The 17,163-nt window shown below is 34.8% G+C and overlaps 1 protein-coding gene across 1 annotated transcript in view; it reads left to right on the top strand.

The window, feature by feature from the left end:
• DGKB (diacylglycerol kinase beta) overlaps nt 1–17,163 on the top strand; it is a 401,327-nt gene that overhangs the window by 103,882 nt on the left and 280,282 nt on the right. Inside the window, exon 13 of the mRNA XM_035020662.1 lies at nt 14,725–14,757. Coding sequence (XP_034876553.1) covers nt 14,725–14,757 — 33 coding nt within the window. The remainder of the gene's footprint in view (nt 1–14,724; nt 14,758–17,163) is intronic.

The following is a 17,163-nucleotide window of genomic DNA, read 5'->3' as shown; positions in this document are numbered from 1 at the left end:
ATGTATTTTTATTTTAAAGGTACATAGGATAAGAAATGGGCAAGGACCCTGCCTCACTAAGTGATGATTCCATCATCTACACTTATGAGATGAACCATTTATCTGTTACATTGTCTTAGATTGATTTTAGAGGTTTCTGAAGAACCCATCTTTGTGGTAGCTTAGGCTATATAATATAGAATATGTATACTTACAAATAAGGTCAAATCTAGAAGAAAAAAATCGTTATATTGCAGCAAATTGTATTTGTTTCTACCTAACTATGATAGAGTTCTATTTTTAGGATTCTAAAATACTATTTTTAGTTTTGTTTTTTTTAATAGGGCTGCAAAGATATTTTTCCACATTTCTATGATATTTTATGCCTAACATGTAGCTGTACCTAGAGCAAATTATAATAATTTTTTTAAGGAAACAAACTTGGAGTCTGTTAATTTTGTCATGGTTTATAGAAAAGCAAAAGCAAAAGGCTGATATGACATAAACTGGAAGTTCAATTAATCGAAAATCTGATGGAAATCTAAATCATGTAAGCAAAAATTAGCATTATCTAAAGAAGAATAAAACATATTTGATAGCTAAAATCTAGGAAATAGGCTAAAGCAAAGAATATTTTGTATGTACCTGATTCAAAAGTGAGTATATGCAATTATGTATTAATGAATTAAGTTATTCTACAACTTGTTACCAATAACATTCAAAGCAGCTTATATAAGTAAGCAGCAATCTAAAACAATACATGTACACCGAAATCAAATTAGACTTAGAAATTCATGTCACTAATATCCTAAAAAAGTTGACAGAGGTAGTTTGCAAATTTGTCCCTGAGTTTCTTAGTAGCCTCATGAAACGAGGGGAAATACAGTCTTGCAGTCTTCACAACATAAAAACAAATAATTCACTTAGCGGAAACACTTTTTTTTTTTTAAAGATTTATTTATTTATTTGAGAGAAAGACACAGAGAGAGCACAAGCAGGAGGAGAGGCAGAGGAAGAGGGAGAAGCAGACTCCCTGCTGAGCTGGGAGCCCAACGTAGGGCTCTATCCCAGGACCTGGAGATCATGACCCGAGCCAAAGGCAGATGCTTAACCATCTGAGCCACCCAGGCGCCCCAACACTTTTAATTGTTACTGTTGTTACTGAGATCTGAGATTAATTTCTTCCATAGCAAATTGTATTGGGAGGGCACTACGCCTCAACAATATTGCTATAATTGTAGTAGTGTTTGTTTCCTTTGGTTTCTCTTTTTTATAATAACTGTCAATGCAGACTGATGGCTTATGGCCAAAGTGCATTTTAGTATAAAGAAGTCTGCCTGTTGCAAAAATAAAATAGTAATAATTCTGCCACAAGAAAAAAGAAAGAAGCAGGGCCACCTGGGTGGCTCAGTCGTTAAGTGTCTGCCTTTGGCTCAGGTCAGGATCCCAGGGTCCTGGGATCGAGCCTCTCACATCGGGCTCCCTGCTCCGCGGGAAGCCTGCTTCTCCCTCTCCCACTCCCCCTGCTTGTGTTCCCTCTGTCACTGTATCTCTCTCTCTGTCAAATAAATAAATAAAATCTTTAAAAGAAAAAAGAAAGAAACATAGTAGTTAAAAGTTAGATGGATGTCATTCATGAAGATTTATTGTATTGAGCAGAAGTTAACAGCAATTGTTTTACATGATCGAGAATACTAAAGAAAATATCTACTTTATAATATATTGATTTAAAAGGAATAACTGCAAGGTTGAGAAAAAAAATACCTTAACAGAAACTAAAATATATCAGTGTCTATATAGGGAAGAATCAACTTTTGAGGACAACTGAATCAGTGATCTGAAGGAGAGGATTAAGAAAATCTCCTTTAGTGCAAGGAGAATAGCAACAAGGTGCTATCCCTAAAGAAAAAATTAAAATATTTTCTTAGGTCTAAGTATACTGAAGAAAATCAGATTAAGCTAAAAAGAACCAACATTTCTTCAAATTCACTCGTCTATTTAATGTGATTCGCAAATAGTATTTATTTATTTATTTTTTGCTTGGCAAAATGATTCCACAGTTTACGGGGAAGAATAAATACGCACAAATACATTTTAAATTCATAAAACCATAAACAATAGTAAGGAAAGACCTGTTTTTTTTTTTTTTTAAAGATTTTATTCATTTATTAGAAAGCGCGCGAGCGGGAGGCAGCAGAGGGAAAGGGAGAAGCAGACTCCCCACTGAGTAGAGGGCCCGATAGGGGGCTTGATCCCAGGACCCTGAGATCATGACTTGAGCTGAAGGCAGCTGTTTAACCGACTGAGGCACCCAGGTGCCCCAGGAAAACCTGTTTTTAGCAAACCTTAAGATTATGCTTACTAAAATCTCAGTGATCAAAATAACGTAATAGTGGCTCTAGAAGATATGAGGACCTGGTAGAAAGTCTAAAACACAGTAAACTATATGTAGTAATATAGTGTATGATGAAGGCCACATATTAAATCTGGAGGGGGATGGTGGGGATCAGTTGTGTTGAGATTACTGTGTAGCCATTTGGGAAAGTAAATTAAGATAAATTCCACTTTATACCTACTCCAAAATAAATCAAACATGGATTGAAGGTTTATTTTTGACCTATAAAAAGATTTATTTTTTTTGCCTTTTGACCTTCTTCCTAAAAGGAAGACATTAAAGAAAATGTTGACAGACTTGACCAATCAAAAATTTCTTTTAAAAATGGTAAGGACCAAAACCACAAATCAAGGCAAACAAGCATTATAACAAATAAAGCCTTGTTTTATAAAATTAATGCAAATAACTATAAAATAGTTTAAAAACGTAACTCATCAATAATTGAGAAAAACATATTAAAACAAGTCAGAGATCATACCTTTTCTACCCAGTGAGACACGATTTCCACAAAGTGTGGCATAAATGTCCCCAAATATGTGAACCTCTGTTTTGGTATTTCTGCTTATGCCCTCCAAAGGAAGATTGGGGTTAGGGCAGGGCAAATATCCAGAACTAACTGCATTACAGTAGAAATAAATACTTTAAATCATTTCTCTCTTCTGACTCTTAAATTTTGAGTACAATAAAAATCAGATCCCTTCACCACTAGACATTTAAGGATAAATTCCACCTTGCAAAGGTAACCTGTGGTTTTAATGATTCCAGATGAAGTGGTGGTCATCATAAAGTATTTATATACACGCTTTTCTCTGTTTTACTATCAAAAATAACTTGTCTGTTTTCAACTTTCAACTTGAAACCTGAGCAAGAATTGATTCATTTAGAACTTTCGGTCTGTACACCAATTTCATGCACGATGCAGTGATTTTTGACGCTCTTCTGTCTTTTTTCCTTAGTTCAACCTATATTCCCTCCTTTCTGTAGAATAAAGATTATTTAATTCTTTTGAGGCTGCCATACTCATTCCTTGCCTTTCAGTCTAGATGGTAAAATATATCATTTCAAATTCTGTTGCTAATACTCACAGAAGCTTTAACCAATTTGGCCTCACGTTCCCAAGGAAACCCAAATCCTTTAGGAATACGGCTCACCACACCACATTCTATTCCCTATAATATTATTCCTATTTCACCCCAACCTCAAATATTCTTTAATTCTTCTTTTGGTTACCATTACTTCAACATCCTGGAGTCACCAATGCCTGTATCCCTCCAGTTTCTTTCATTCTAGCACTTTCTTCTTCTCTTTCTCGCCATTTTTCCCTTTTCATGGCATCTGCCCCACAATATATTGACTAATTTCCAATTAAAACACTCAGATAAAGTGTCACCTAACATCTTGTGCTAGATAGCACTAGACAGCACCATGATTTGAGTCCAGCACTAGAACTTCTCTGTTTCTACTCTTAGTGATGTGTCTGCCCTTAAACTCACACTAGAGCGATAGCTGTTCTTTTCTGCTATTTTTCTATATTTGTATACGGATGTGACCTTGTCTGCGTCTTACTGTAGCCATAAGTATATGCAGCTGTGAAGATACATTCACCGTGTCAAATTTTCCTCCTCCTTCTACCTTAACTCACAGTATTCTAATTCCTGACTATAAAAAGGGTAGAAAACTATTCTTGCTGTTTGTCCCAAATCCAGTGGCATTCTTTTTGGTTGGATTCCCAAGGAGCAGAGCATGAACCGGGGGTTTAGCTGTTTGTGATTTAGAGAGGGAGGAATATTTCTTTATAAAACCATCTGCAAGGGAGGGAGGAAACAGGAGAGGAAGGGAGCTTTGTGCAAGAAAGGGGTTATAGGGAGAGTGTAAGCGTTGGCCTAAACCCTGGGAGTTCTGGCATAAAATCAAACCATAAAGTTGTTCTTAAGACAAGGGGCTGGCTTTTTCTAACCCATTATCAGTCATTCATTAGCAGTGGCTTCCTCCAGCATAGGAGGTGCTTGCTCTCCAGAGAGCCTGCTCCTGGAGTAAAGAATAACTCTTCAGAAAATGTGACAATTGGGAATTCTCAGTGGTCCACACTCGTAGCAGTGGGGGATAGGTATTTTGGCCAGGTGACAAAGGATCTGCTTTGGGCTACCAACAACATCCACTAGACCCCCTTTTCAAGAATCCTCTTTTTTGAATCCCCTGCAGTATTGACAGTATTTTAAGTGCTCTGTTCTCAAACTGTGGCACTCACCTCACACATTTCTACTTGGTTTTATGCTACCTCTCTAGCCACACTCGATTCATATTTCTAAATTCCTGGTCCTCCTTCTATTCTTAAATATGTTTCCATTTTTAACTATATACTTACGTCATTATGCTCGCTGTAGATTATCTCATCCAATTCCATGACTCCAACTACCACTTTTGAATACATCTGTGTAAGCTTGTTCCCTCTGACCCCTCAAGATCCAAATACTCAGCTTCACCTTGTGGCTTTCCTCTTGGATGTCCCACAGAGGCCTCAAGGTCACATCAGGAACTGAACTTAAATTGTTTCTTGTGAAGCTTTTCCCTGTGCTCACTGACCCCTCTGCCATCACTCTCATTGCTCGCATGAAAGGGTAGACCTCTTTATCTTTAGCACCTAATTCATTGTGACAAATATTAGATGTTCAACAAATATTGACTGAATTAATGAATCACAATCAGTTGTCTCTTTTTATCCCCATCAGTTATCACTTTCTCTTGAGTCAGGAAGAAAATACATCAGACAGTGACATAAATATCCAATAACAAATTAAAATGGGTATGTGGCATGGAGGCTTATTTTTAAAAATCATTCATAACACATGGTAATTAAATCTTACTGTTACAAGCTAATAAAATTGAGTTTAAAGTATGTGAAGATGAGGTAATATTAGTGGTTGTCTAATGAGCATTGTGTTTAGTTTCTGGAGTGGCACTTGAAGTATTTTATAATTATTACTAAATTTCAGAAAACTTGTGATTGTTATGTTATTGTACTTATATAAAATATCCAATAGATGGTACTGTGAAATGCCTAATATTTAAAATAAAATGGCATTGCAGGTAGAGAGCTTAAAGGGAACATTTCAGAATTCTGAGGAGAATCAAGACATTTTTCTCTGGATGTCAAATTATATTTAAAATCTGATTTTTAAAAATATGGTTTAAGCAATACAGTAGTCCATGTAAAAAATCATAAATATTCATTCTTAGTCTAGCTCAGAAAATGAAAATTGATGTTTACTACTAAATGGAACTTAAAAATTGTTCCTATTCTATTAGTAGTTTTTTTTTAATGTGGTGATTACTCAATGTTACTCAAATAACAGCATTTTCAGCAAGAAATTATAGCAGCAGCATGTCTTTGTCACTGAAATTCTACAGAAAATTTTATGTTAAAAATAAAGCAGGCCTGTGTGAGACAATCTCCTTTTTACTTAGAGTGAGTTCATTATTTCTATGTTGGTCTCTCCCAAAACTAGTCTAATATCTGAGTAGAACATTAGACTGTTTTATAAATATAACATGCATTCAGAACATTTAAAAATACGTATGATCTTATGGAATTAATATATTTTTTTAAAAAGTAATAATAAGAACTGATTAGAGTTTGTTCCTAAAGAGCATATGAAAAGTAGCAATTTGTAAATAGCCTTATTTATCTTAGTGCTCATCAGTATTTCCATTTTAAAGTGGCACTTGTTTATATGTAAGAATGAATGCCAAATACTGATTATCAGAACTAAGTTTTACAAAACCTATTTCTAAAGCTAAAACTGTCTGAGGAATTATGTGATAGCATAGAAAGCTTGTGTTGCATGTAGCTTTTTAAAATTTTTGCTACTGTTTCTGATACTGTTCTTGAATATTGGTGAGTATTCCTTTGTATTAGGGTTGTTTATTTGTTAGTTTATTCAGTAATCTTTTATTGTATGTGACAGTATGCCAGGTACTAGAGAAACCAAGATAAATAGCTTTGAAGAAGAACGTTTTTACATGAATCAGCAGTATACGCCCTTTGGTTTCTTTATGCGTTTACTGTTTTTTACATGTTTTATATAATCTGAGTATTTTATATTATGCATCCTCTTAAAAAGATTATAGTCTTAGGTGGATATGAATGTTCTGCTTAAGGAAAATATGCTATTGAAATACCTTGAGCTGGCTTAAGTAACGGAGGTTATTTTCTTTATTAAAAAAATAATAATTAGTTCTTTGCTAAGTCTAGGGTTTTCTGACCATTATCTCCTAAGCCATGTCAAAACAAACATGCCAGATTTGTAGTAGAAAAGTGTGGGATGAACAACTATTTTCCTGGATACTTGGAGTTAAACATGATTTCTGTCCACCACTATGTAATGATAACATCTTTATGGACTCCTCAGGGAATAAAGGGGCTTCTAGAATCCTGCTCAGGCCCTTTAAGATTTTGTGTGCATTGCGTATTATGTTCTTGTCAAGAACAGTAACACATGCTGATTCATTTACTCAGATTTCCTAGTATACTGGATGTATATAACATTACACGGCCAAGTTCCTACTTGAGCTAAATGGGTTTAAATATAAACTGTGCATGCAGATCTCAAGTGATAGTCTCTTAATAGATGTCAGATACTCTTTATTGCTGCCCTCTTTTATTTCAGTAACATTTTAATTAATTCACACTGATTGAATAAATGTACATTGAGACTTGTTTCCTAATGAGGGTGCATTTAGAGGAAAGGTTTTGCATCATTCTGATATCCTGTGGGTAATTATATTCTAATTATATGGTCGGGGGAAAAGAGTCTATAACTCAGTACTGATATTGTTCGTTGGACCCAATTAATTACATGCACATAATGAAAGTTCATGATAAGGTTGACTGGCAGTCAGTGTAAAATTTTAACTCAATTGAATCTTAGCCTAATGTGAGTGCAGAATTGGACTTTAACCTGGTTAGAAAATGCTTTGGTGTGAGATCAGTGGATATTTAGAGGGGCAAAGGATAAGAACAAATTTCATTATAACTTATTTGTTTTTTAATTCGAGGTCTTTTCCAAGATTAATGCAAAGGAAAAGTTATCAGCCTAATGCTTTAATTCTAAATATTATTATCAATATTCTTTCACTACCTACAGTGATTTTTCTGTATTTTAGAAAGCCACCATGATACATTTTGAGAATGAGATCATGTTGAGAAAAAGAATAGTCATATCAGGAAGTATTATTGATTAATTTTATTCACATAAAATTCAATAGATATTAACCTATTATATTAGATGTGGTTTTTTTAAGGGTGATTTTTTTATTTAAAACCACCACCTGCACTCAGATCCCTGTCCCAAGCATCACAAACAGAATCATACACATACATACGTACTCATAAATAGGTGTGTTAATTATCTTTACGTAAGTAAGAGTTCTAAAGAATTATCTGACACAAATAAATAATCAATAAGACATGTGCATTTCATCTTGAAATGTATTTTGAAGATGGTTGAATCTGATGCTTAAGGATTTTGCAATACTTCAAAGAAAAGCTAAAGCCATGGGGCACCTGGGTGACTCAGTTGCTTAAGTGTCCAACTCTTTATTTCAGCTCAGGTCATGATCTCAGGGTCCTGGGATCAAGTCCTGAGTCAGGCTTTGCACTCAGCAGGAAGTCTGCTTGAGTATTCTTTCCCTCTCCCTCTGCCTCTCCCCTCCACTCATGTGCTCTTGTACTCTCTCTGTCTCTAAAATAAATCTTAAAAAACAACAACAACAACAACAGCACTAAAGCCATGTCTAGATACCAGCTCCCATCCTTCCTTACTCAATGTCATTGTTTTCTTTGAATGAAAGGACATTCTTCTCCAAAATGGTAGGTGTCAAATGCCCATGGTCCATTTGGGGATTGAGGAGTATAGCAAGGAAGACTTTTTTGTCTTTTCTTTTTCTTAGCCTCTCTTGTCTCCACTCTCTTTTTCTGCATTGTTTTCTCTCTTAGGTCTCTTCTCTCCTCTCCTGCATCTTTCCTTCTTTCTCTCTCCTGTAACAGCTCTAACATATACATTTCATTTAAAAATAAATAAATAAATCTTTTGGTTCCATATATTCATGAGCAACAAACATAGTTTCAGATGAAGAAAGTGTGATTAAGTCCTTTTTTTGCTGAGCTCTAGGCAGGCAGTGGAAATGAGGGGAATCATTTATGTTCTAAAGTTAATAAAATAGTTACCATTGATTGGAAACTTAAATTTGTTAGACACCCTTTTAATCAGGAAGGTAGCTATCATTATCATGCCACGGGACATGTGAGGAAAGTGAAGCATAGAGAGATTGAAGAAATTTACCTGAAGTCACACAACTTGCAGGTGGCACAAGCAATACATGCCCTACCCAAATTCCATGTTCTAAACCCATTTTTGGTGTTCATGCTGCATTCCCCAACAGTTGGTGAGGCACGAATTCATTTAGGGGATCTAGATCAGCATTTCAGAAAGGAATGGAAAAAGTAGCCATTACCAAGGTAGAGGAGAATAGAAGTGAAGAGAGAAAAGAACAGAATATATCAGAGAGGGGGGCATCCAAGGTAGGTAGTCTTTGTGAAATTATTTTACAAGTATATAAATATACACGTATTGTTACTATGGATCAGAGCTAAAAAGAAATTGAAGAACCCTTCTTCACCATATGGACTTCTGATGATTTTATGAGACCTAACCAAGTAGGATAACATTTCTAATGGTTTTATTTCAATAGCTAGTCAAGTAAGCAAGACAATAACAATAAAAATAACATTAGAAAGGATTTAGTTGTTTGCTGATCGCTTTTATATGTAGAAAGCTATCTTTGAAACTTGGATATCTCTATAAAGATATATTTTTAACATTTTTAGTGAAAACATTTGGTGCCCCTTAATTTTCCAAATATCCATTGCACTAGGTGTACTTTCCCTGAAGGCTCAGGGTGCTTCCATTTCTAAACACAAACATGCATGCATACTGGGGAAGCAATTAAGGAGGAAGCCTCACAATCCCTTCTGTGCAAAATCTTCTGAACTAAACTCTGCAAATATGTGTAAACAATCACATTTACAAGAATAAGAATAGACATTCTTGTGAGCAATTAAAATTATAAGGGTAATGAAATGATCTCAATTAAAAATATTCTTACCATTAAATTTATTTGGTGCAGGCTTAAAAATTTGGCTCAAGTGAGAAGTGGTTAGTCAAGGGACCCTGAATTAAGATTATAATATGTGTATCTTCCTTTTTTTAAAGATTTAATTTATTTATTTGTCAGAGAGAGAGAGGGAACACAAGCAGGGGGAATGGAAGAGGGAGAAGCAGGCTTCCCGCCAAGCAGGGAGCCCAATGTGGGGCTCGATCCCAGGACCCTGGGATCATGACCAGAGCCTAAGGCAGATGCTTAACTGACTGAGCCACCTAGGCATCCCATATGTGTTCTTCTAAAATATTTTATTTTTGGTATTTACATTTTAATTAGGTATGTCAAGGTGCTATTGAAAAAAAAAATAATGATCCTTCTAATTGAAAGACTCGCCATACATTGAAATAATGATTGGTTATAAAAATTATTTGTAGCATAAAAATTATTCTAGTCTCACTTCCTTTTTTTTTAAAGATTTTTTATTTATTTATTTGACACAGAGAGACACAGCGAGAGAGGGAACACAAGCAGGAGGAGTGGGAGAGGGAGAAGCAGGCTCCCTGCAGAGCAGGGAGCCCAATGCAGGGCTCTATCCCAGGACGCTGGGACCATGACCTGAGCTGAAGGCAGACGCTTAACGACTGAGCCACCCAGGCGCCCCGAGTCTCACTTCCTTTTAAAAGTTTGTTTTGTGGGGCGCCTGGGTGGCTCAGATGGTTAAGCTCTGCCTTTGGCTAGGATCATGCTCTCCAGGTCCTGGGATCAAGCCCCACGTCGGGCTCAAGCTCAGCCGGGAGTCTACTTCTCCCTCTGCCTCTCCTCCTGCTTGTGCTCTCTCTCTCTCTGTCCCTATCTCTCAAATGACTAAATAAAATCCTTAAAAATTAAAATAAAGTTTGTATTGTGTTCAAATGTGTGGTGTATACACTTAAGGACCTGAAAAATCATAAAAGGTTAAATAAATTATGAATCTGGAATGTGACAGTAAAATTCACCTAAATCAAATGTGTTTACTTTCTATAGGGTAGGGATGGCCTTGATACATTTTATCATCAAGTGTGAGAGAACACCTTCTCCCTGTCAGGCTGACAGGTACAATTTTAGGAAGACAATTGTTCTTTTCCCAAACTCACTTTTCTTTCTCTCACTTTTTTTTTTTAAAGATTTTATTTTTATTTATTTGGGAGAGAGAGAATGAGAGACAGAGAGCATGAGAGGGAGGAGGGTCAGAGGGAGAAGCAGACTCCCTGCTGAGCAGGGAGCCCGATGCGGGACTCGATCCCAGGACTCCAGGATCATGACCCGAGCTGAAGGCAGTCGCTTAACCAACTGAGCCATCCAGGCGCCCTTCTCACTTCTTTTTTGATGCCAGAGATATCCAATTGCATATAAGGAAAGCAGCTATTTAGAATAGTTTTATTTGGCCACTTCAGTTTACCTCTGTCCTAGTAGTTACTGTGTTAAATTACTCCATATTGATATTCAAGCCCCTTCTTTCAGGCAGAACAGATGCATATTGTGGTCTCTAAATACTTCCCAGTGTTCATTGTCTTAAAATAATTTGATTTTCAAATCACTTAAAAAATAGAGACATGGCTAGAAAGAAAGTTAGAAAAGAAATTCTTATTGAACTTGTTGTTTGAGTAAAAGGAGCCCGGGACAGGGAAGTATTATATTTGGATATCATCATTAACTTTATTTTCTTAGGCTGGTTGTCTGATCTTTCTGATTTTCAGTTTTTCAGTCTGAGAAGTGGAATATCTCGGCTTAGAAGGAGGATTCAATGAGACAATAAGTATAAAAGCAATTTTTCAAAAAACAAACATTCCTATATAGGTATAGCATATAATTCTGTCAATTTTACTTTAGTCTTAAAATAACTAATGACCCTTTTAATGTGAGTACTATGCTCTTATATTTTTAACTCAAACCTCCCAACAATCTCTCCACAAAAGATTTTTCTTTGCCCTGTGACAATTTGGATTAAATTGTCAATTTAAAATGATTACATGTTAGAAACTACAAAGACAAGAGATATCTCAATACTTTAGAGTAATAGGATTTTTAAAAATTCTTTGGTATTAGGTTGAACTTAATAAGTGCCCTGAAGACAAATGCATCTTTTAAACTAATTATCTGTACTGTGTATTCTATTTAATATTAAAATGATACTGATTAAATAAAATCAATCACATTCCTCTGTAGTCACACCTCACATTTGATTAAATACAAATATACAGTTCCTGTATTAATTCTGATTAAAAATATATTACATTTAGAATTATACACTCATGATAATTTTCAAAAAACTAAAACATTTACTCTACTCATCCTTGATATTTAAAAATCATATACAGAAGAGTATAGTTGAAGTAATAAAATATCTGAATTTGTTTTCTAATGAGTTGCTTGTTTATCTTTTACCCAGATACCATAGTTTTCTTATCACAACTCGAGAGTAAGCCACTGATGGGCATGTTAATTTAATATATACTCTTTGCCTACACATCTTGATTATAAGTGAGCTTATATATATACATTGTTTCATCACTCCTATTCTTGGAGTGAATTTTTAGTGTAGCTCTCAGACGTCTGAGTGTTGCTGGAGAAAATTCTCTGAGCTGGTGGCTTTCTTACATATTTATGACTTCTAGCCCCACTCGCTCTGAATTTTGCTTGATTCTGTTACTCATTCTTTGTCAACTGCTTTCCTGTTCTCAGAGAGGTCATGGCAAACTCTCTACTATTTCCTTGCTTTCTTCATATCACTATCTCTCTGCCAACATTCCTCACTCTTAGTAGATGATCTGTACCCCTACTACTTTAAGAAGGAAGAAGCCCATATACCTAAATATCTGTATATTACCAGTTCTCCACACAGGTGGTAGCAAAGTGCCGGCCAGGGTTTAATTTCATCCTACAGTCTCTTTTTGGGAGACAATGCTTTAAAAGGGCTTTTTATTATCTTAGTTGGCATTGTTTTTGCTTTTTGTGACGTCAGGCCACATGAATCCAGTATATCCCCAGCCTACATTATTATTTTGCCATCATATGTGCAGAAATATATATTTTATTGCGTTCAACCTTTTGCAAATAAATTACAGATAGTATAACACTACATCTCTAAATATGTCAGCAGGTATCTTCTAAGATTAAGGACAGTTTTCTATACTATTACCATACTATTATCACACCTAGGAATATTAACAATAATTCCATAATATCAGTCATTATCCTGTCTATATTCAAATGCTTAAAAGTATGTCAAAAATGTCTTTTATAGATTTTTTTTTAGTGGTTGAAGTGGGGTGGACAGTATCTATTCGAGATTTTTGCATCACACTTGGCTGTTTCTCTGAACCATTTTGACAACTATAATCTTTACTGGCTTTCCATTGTGCTGCTTTGGAATGGACGTATACAGTGAGCATAGATTCTTCCAAAAGTCGAAGGCATCTGTGACTCATGCTGTGGAGACAGCTTGATGGACATCCTAGGTTGGTTGCTTGAGAGTCTCTGGGACTTTCCTGGGCTTATGGCCTAAGATAGGATAAGGAATCATAGGATAAGACATTTGATCTGGATTTGAGGGAGAAGAAACATTTATATATTATAATAAAGTTGGAAGAACAACATTCATGTCTTAAAATGTTTATTGAGATATAAACTTGAACTAAGAGCTAAGAAGGAAAAATTGGAAAGCTGACAAAAAATTTGAGCTGACCTAGATTGAAGCTAGCACATTCTTCCCACTGCCCATTGCCCCAGGTGTTATGTAGACTGACTTGGACTCAAAAGTCCAGAATATTACTAAAATCAGAAAGCTTTCAATGAAAGTTCTATTAAATCTGTTTTCAATCTATCTTAGAAAGAGCAATTCCGTAAGGTTCTCCTGTTAATGGGATAGTTAACCCGAGTTCATCCTCCCAGACTTGATGACTTCTTTTGATGAAAAATCTGCAGCTGCAACATTTTTTTTTTTTACTTATATTATAAAAATATCTTCAAAATGGAGTTGCATTCCTGGACACTTTAATTTCTCATTTCCTGGACAATTTAATCTTCTCATCCACTTTTGGGTGCATTGGATCTTTCTGGTCCCTCTCTGTGATAAGTCTCTATGAAGGGGCCTGCTTCTTCATTAATCTCAGTATACTGCATAAGGAAGTCAATTGATATCTGTGTTCTCAGATTGTTCAGACCCATCTTGGACATCCATTTAGAGTTGCCTTCAAGTAGCTCAGTCCTGGGGAGGAAACGAAAATGCTGACCACTCCCTCCTTTTCAGAGACACACAAATGTCTAAGAACTCCTAGCTTCACATTCAGCTTTCATACTTCCCCTCACCACACACAGCTTACCACAGGAAAACTTTGGCTAGTACTATGCGTGTGATTGTCAACAATTTTCCAAATTTGTTCTGAGTCCCATAGGACGTACACTTTTGGAATTTGGTAACCTTTTTTCTGTTTCTTGCCAGAAAAAAAGCTTCCCACTGTGACTCAGAAAAGGAGGGGTGGTGGATAATTGAAAATGCACTGTCACAAAGACCAGCTTCAGTGTATTTAACGTCATCTTTTTTGTTTTTTTCTAATTACTCTCAAGGAAAATTTTTCTATGTATTTAATATTTTTACTTTTTACTGATACTAATGGAATATTTTTTCTTATTTCCAGAAAAATCACAAAATAAAACCAACACCATAAGCTATGTCTCCATGAAAAAGACACTGAGTATTTTTAGGAAGGAATGAGAGTTGGACTGGAAAATGGAAAATTGGGACGGGTAAATGGGCAACTTAAAAAATTAGTAGGAATGGTTTATGAAGGATAATGGGACTTGGAGATGAGTTCTTATTGCAAAATATAAATGTAATACATCCGTGTTGTTTCAGAGAGGTCTGTGAAGCCGGCCAAGGATGTTGATCAATCTGCTTTGGGTGATGAAATTGCATTTTGGATAAGTAATTCACAATCTAATCCACTCTGCATTGGAGCATTCCTTATTTTGTGAAAAGATATTTACTCATGTATTTAATGAATTTAAGCAGAAAAAATCTGACAAGGAAATGCATTTTATATTTATTCACTTATTTCACAGGAGAGTAGTGATATAAGAACTTTTGGCATTTGTTTTCAGTTTGACTTTTGTTTTTTTCAGCTTTAATATGAACTTCTCTTTTTCAGCAGACTCTGCCCACTTCAGGAGTTTCAGTCCCTGAGGTGCGTAAGCAAAAAAAAAAAAAAAGCAAAAAACTTCACACTTGGAATTATAGGTCATTATACATCTCATGTTGTTAGAAAGAACATTTGTGGCTATATTAGTGACCTACTAATATCAGTTTGTATGGTTTATTTTGTCTCATATAATGATATTTGGAATTGGGGACCTTGATATTTTCATGATGGGATAGACTTGAAACTGTTCCAGTCTCCATTTGTGACAAACATTAGGAAAGCAAAAAGTTATGTAAAACAAAGTTTACAGAGAATAATGAAAGTTACTTTGCAAAGAGTTTTGTCCTGTGTATAAGAATAGCATCATTCCTATGTGTCAAGTTAAAATGTAAATACCTTACAGAAAACCCAAATAGTTCAATCCCCTGTACCATTAAAATATAGTTTTCAATGCTAGTAGGTTGGGAAACTCTTGTTCACTTTGAAATGTCTGTCACTTTAAAAAGAGTACTTCTGCATTTATCACTTAGCATATACCATTATATAGAAAGTCATTGGAATAAAATGTAGTGACAGAATAAATGACTTTTATTTTGAAAATAAATGTAGGCATTGCCACATCATTTATTTTTAGTAAAGTGTTAGCATTACCTTTGCATTTACAAAGCAAAGCCTCCACATTTTTCTGTGACCCTATCCTATTTGATTGTTTTTATCTTTAAAAGATATGCTCAAATGGTATTGTTTCCCTTAAAACTATAATTTGAATCTGCTTGCTTAGGAGAGGTATTATTTATAATATATGAATACTATATAAGACTGTGAATTTATTTAGAGGAACACATATAATTGCACGAAAAAGTATTAAACTTTCTCCCCTGCCCCCTAAAGTTTTTGAGTCAGTGTAGACTGCCTCATGAAACTTAAAAAATTCATTTTGTAATCAGAGATATACTTAAAAATATACTGGAGATATGCTTGAAAAATAATGCTTCTAATCTAAGAGAAATATTAAACTATTTTTGTATGCTTTAAGTCCATTGATACCATTATCATAGTTATTATAAAAATAAAAATGTTGAATTACACACTTAAGCAACAAAAGTACTTGGAAAGTGTATCACTTAGTTTAATTATTTAAGTGTAAGATAATCAATTTTGTATATTCAGGGGTTTGAGTTTATTTTTGCCCCTATCATAGCGCATCAAGTGAATATAGGCACTGTATTTGAGATTTAAAGTTTTTCTCTTTAGACTTGTTACTCTCCATAGGTGTCCCATATTCAACTGTATAATCTATATCATATATAGATAGAATAAATAGACCAAAATTGTAGTTTTCATAATATGCTTTTCTCATTTGTAAAAAAAAAAAAAAAAATTCTTCTTCTGTAAAGTAACTTCCTACACTAATTTTTTTTTTTTCTGGCGTGTTATATTGATTTATATTATCTTTTCACCATCTTATATTAACTTTTCACCATCCTCTGAGGTATGTATGCACACACATACTTTTAGAAAGTCACTACCATAATACAGGTAAACAGCCCAAAGTAAAAGATTTTGACAAGGTCCTTCTCATTCCTAAATTTCATTTCTTCCAATCAGGATTTCTTGAACAGAAATCTTGTAAGTGGTTTATACCTGGTATGAAATTATCCTAAGAGAAAATATTCACAGCATGTGTGATGTGTGAAAACCAGGACTTGGGGATCAAGTTGCAAACTGTACCTCCAGGTTTAGTTGGGGAGTAGCACTTCCAGGTACTTGAGACTAGCTGTCATTCTAATTTTTTGCTTCCCATCTGCCCCAAAAGACCCCACCTGGATCATTACACCACTCATTCCCAGTTATGGTGATTGAATGGACACATAAAGTACTACAAAGTAAATGAACTTCTTTCAAACACCCAACTTTAACTCCTATGATCTAAGCAGCATATGCATGATAACTTAATGATAACATATAACAATATACCTATTTTATATTTTAAAAATCACTGCCATTTACTAAGTGCCTATTTTATGCCAGTACCTTTATTTACATTTTCTCAATTTATCATCACACAAATCTTCTCGTTTTATAGATGAATTAATTGGTGGCTTAGAGATAGTAAATAACTTACCCAAGTTTGCACAGCAAGTAAGAGACAAAGCTGAATTAACATAAGAAAAAAAAAAAGAAAAAAAAAAAAGAGACAAAGCTGGGATTTGGCCTCCAAGCCCATATTTATGCCTTTGCCCTACTAAAGTAGTTTTTGTTTTTAGTAAGCTCTTACTTAACTAAATTAAAAAAAGGAATGAAAATCTTTATATCAATTATATTTATGTTTAAAACTGTATAAATTATTTTTTTTAAATCAAGAGTACTTTGCTATGCAGCAATAATAAATTTTGCTGCAACTTCCAAGGATTCCTAGCAGACTTAGAGTCTTTGCCATTTTCCAAAGGA

Source organism: Mirounga leonina, unplaced genomic scaffold (assembly GCF_011800145.1).
Source record: "Mirounga leonina isolate KUSES-001 unplaced genomic scaffold, KU_Mleo_1.0 Mir_174, whole genome shotgun sequence".
Taxonomy (NCBI): Eukaryota; Metazoa; Chordata; class Mammalia; order Carnivora; family Phocidae; genus Mirounga; species Mirounga leonina.
This window is presented reverse-complemented; position numbering and strand designations above follow the sequence as displayed.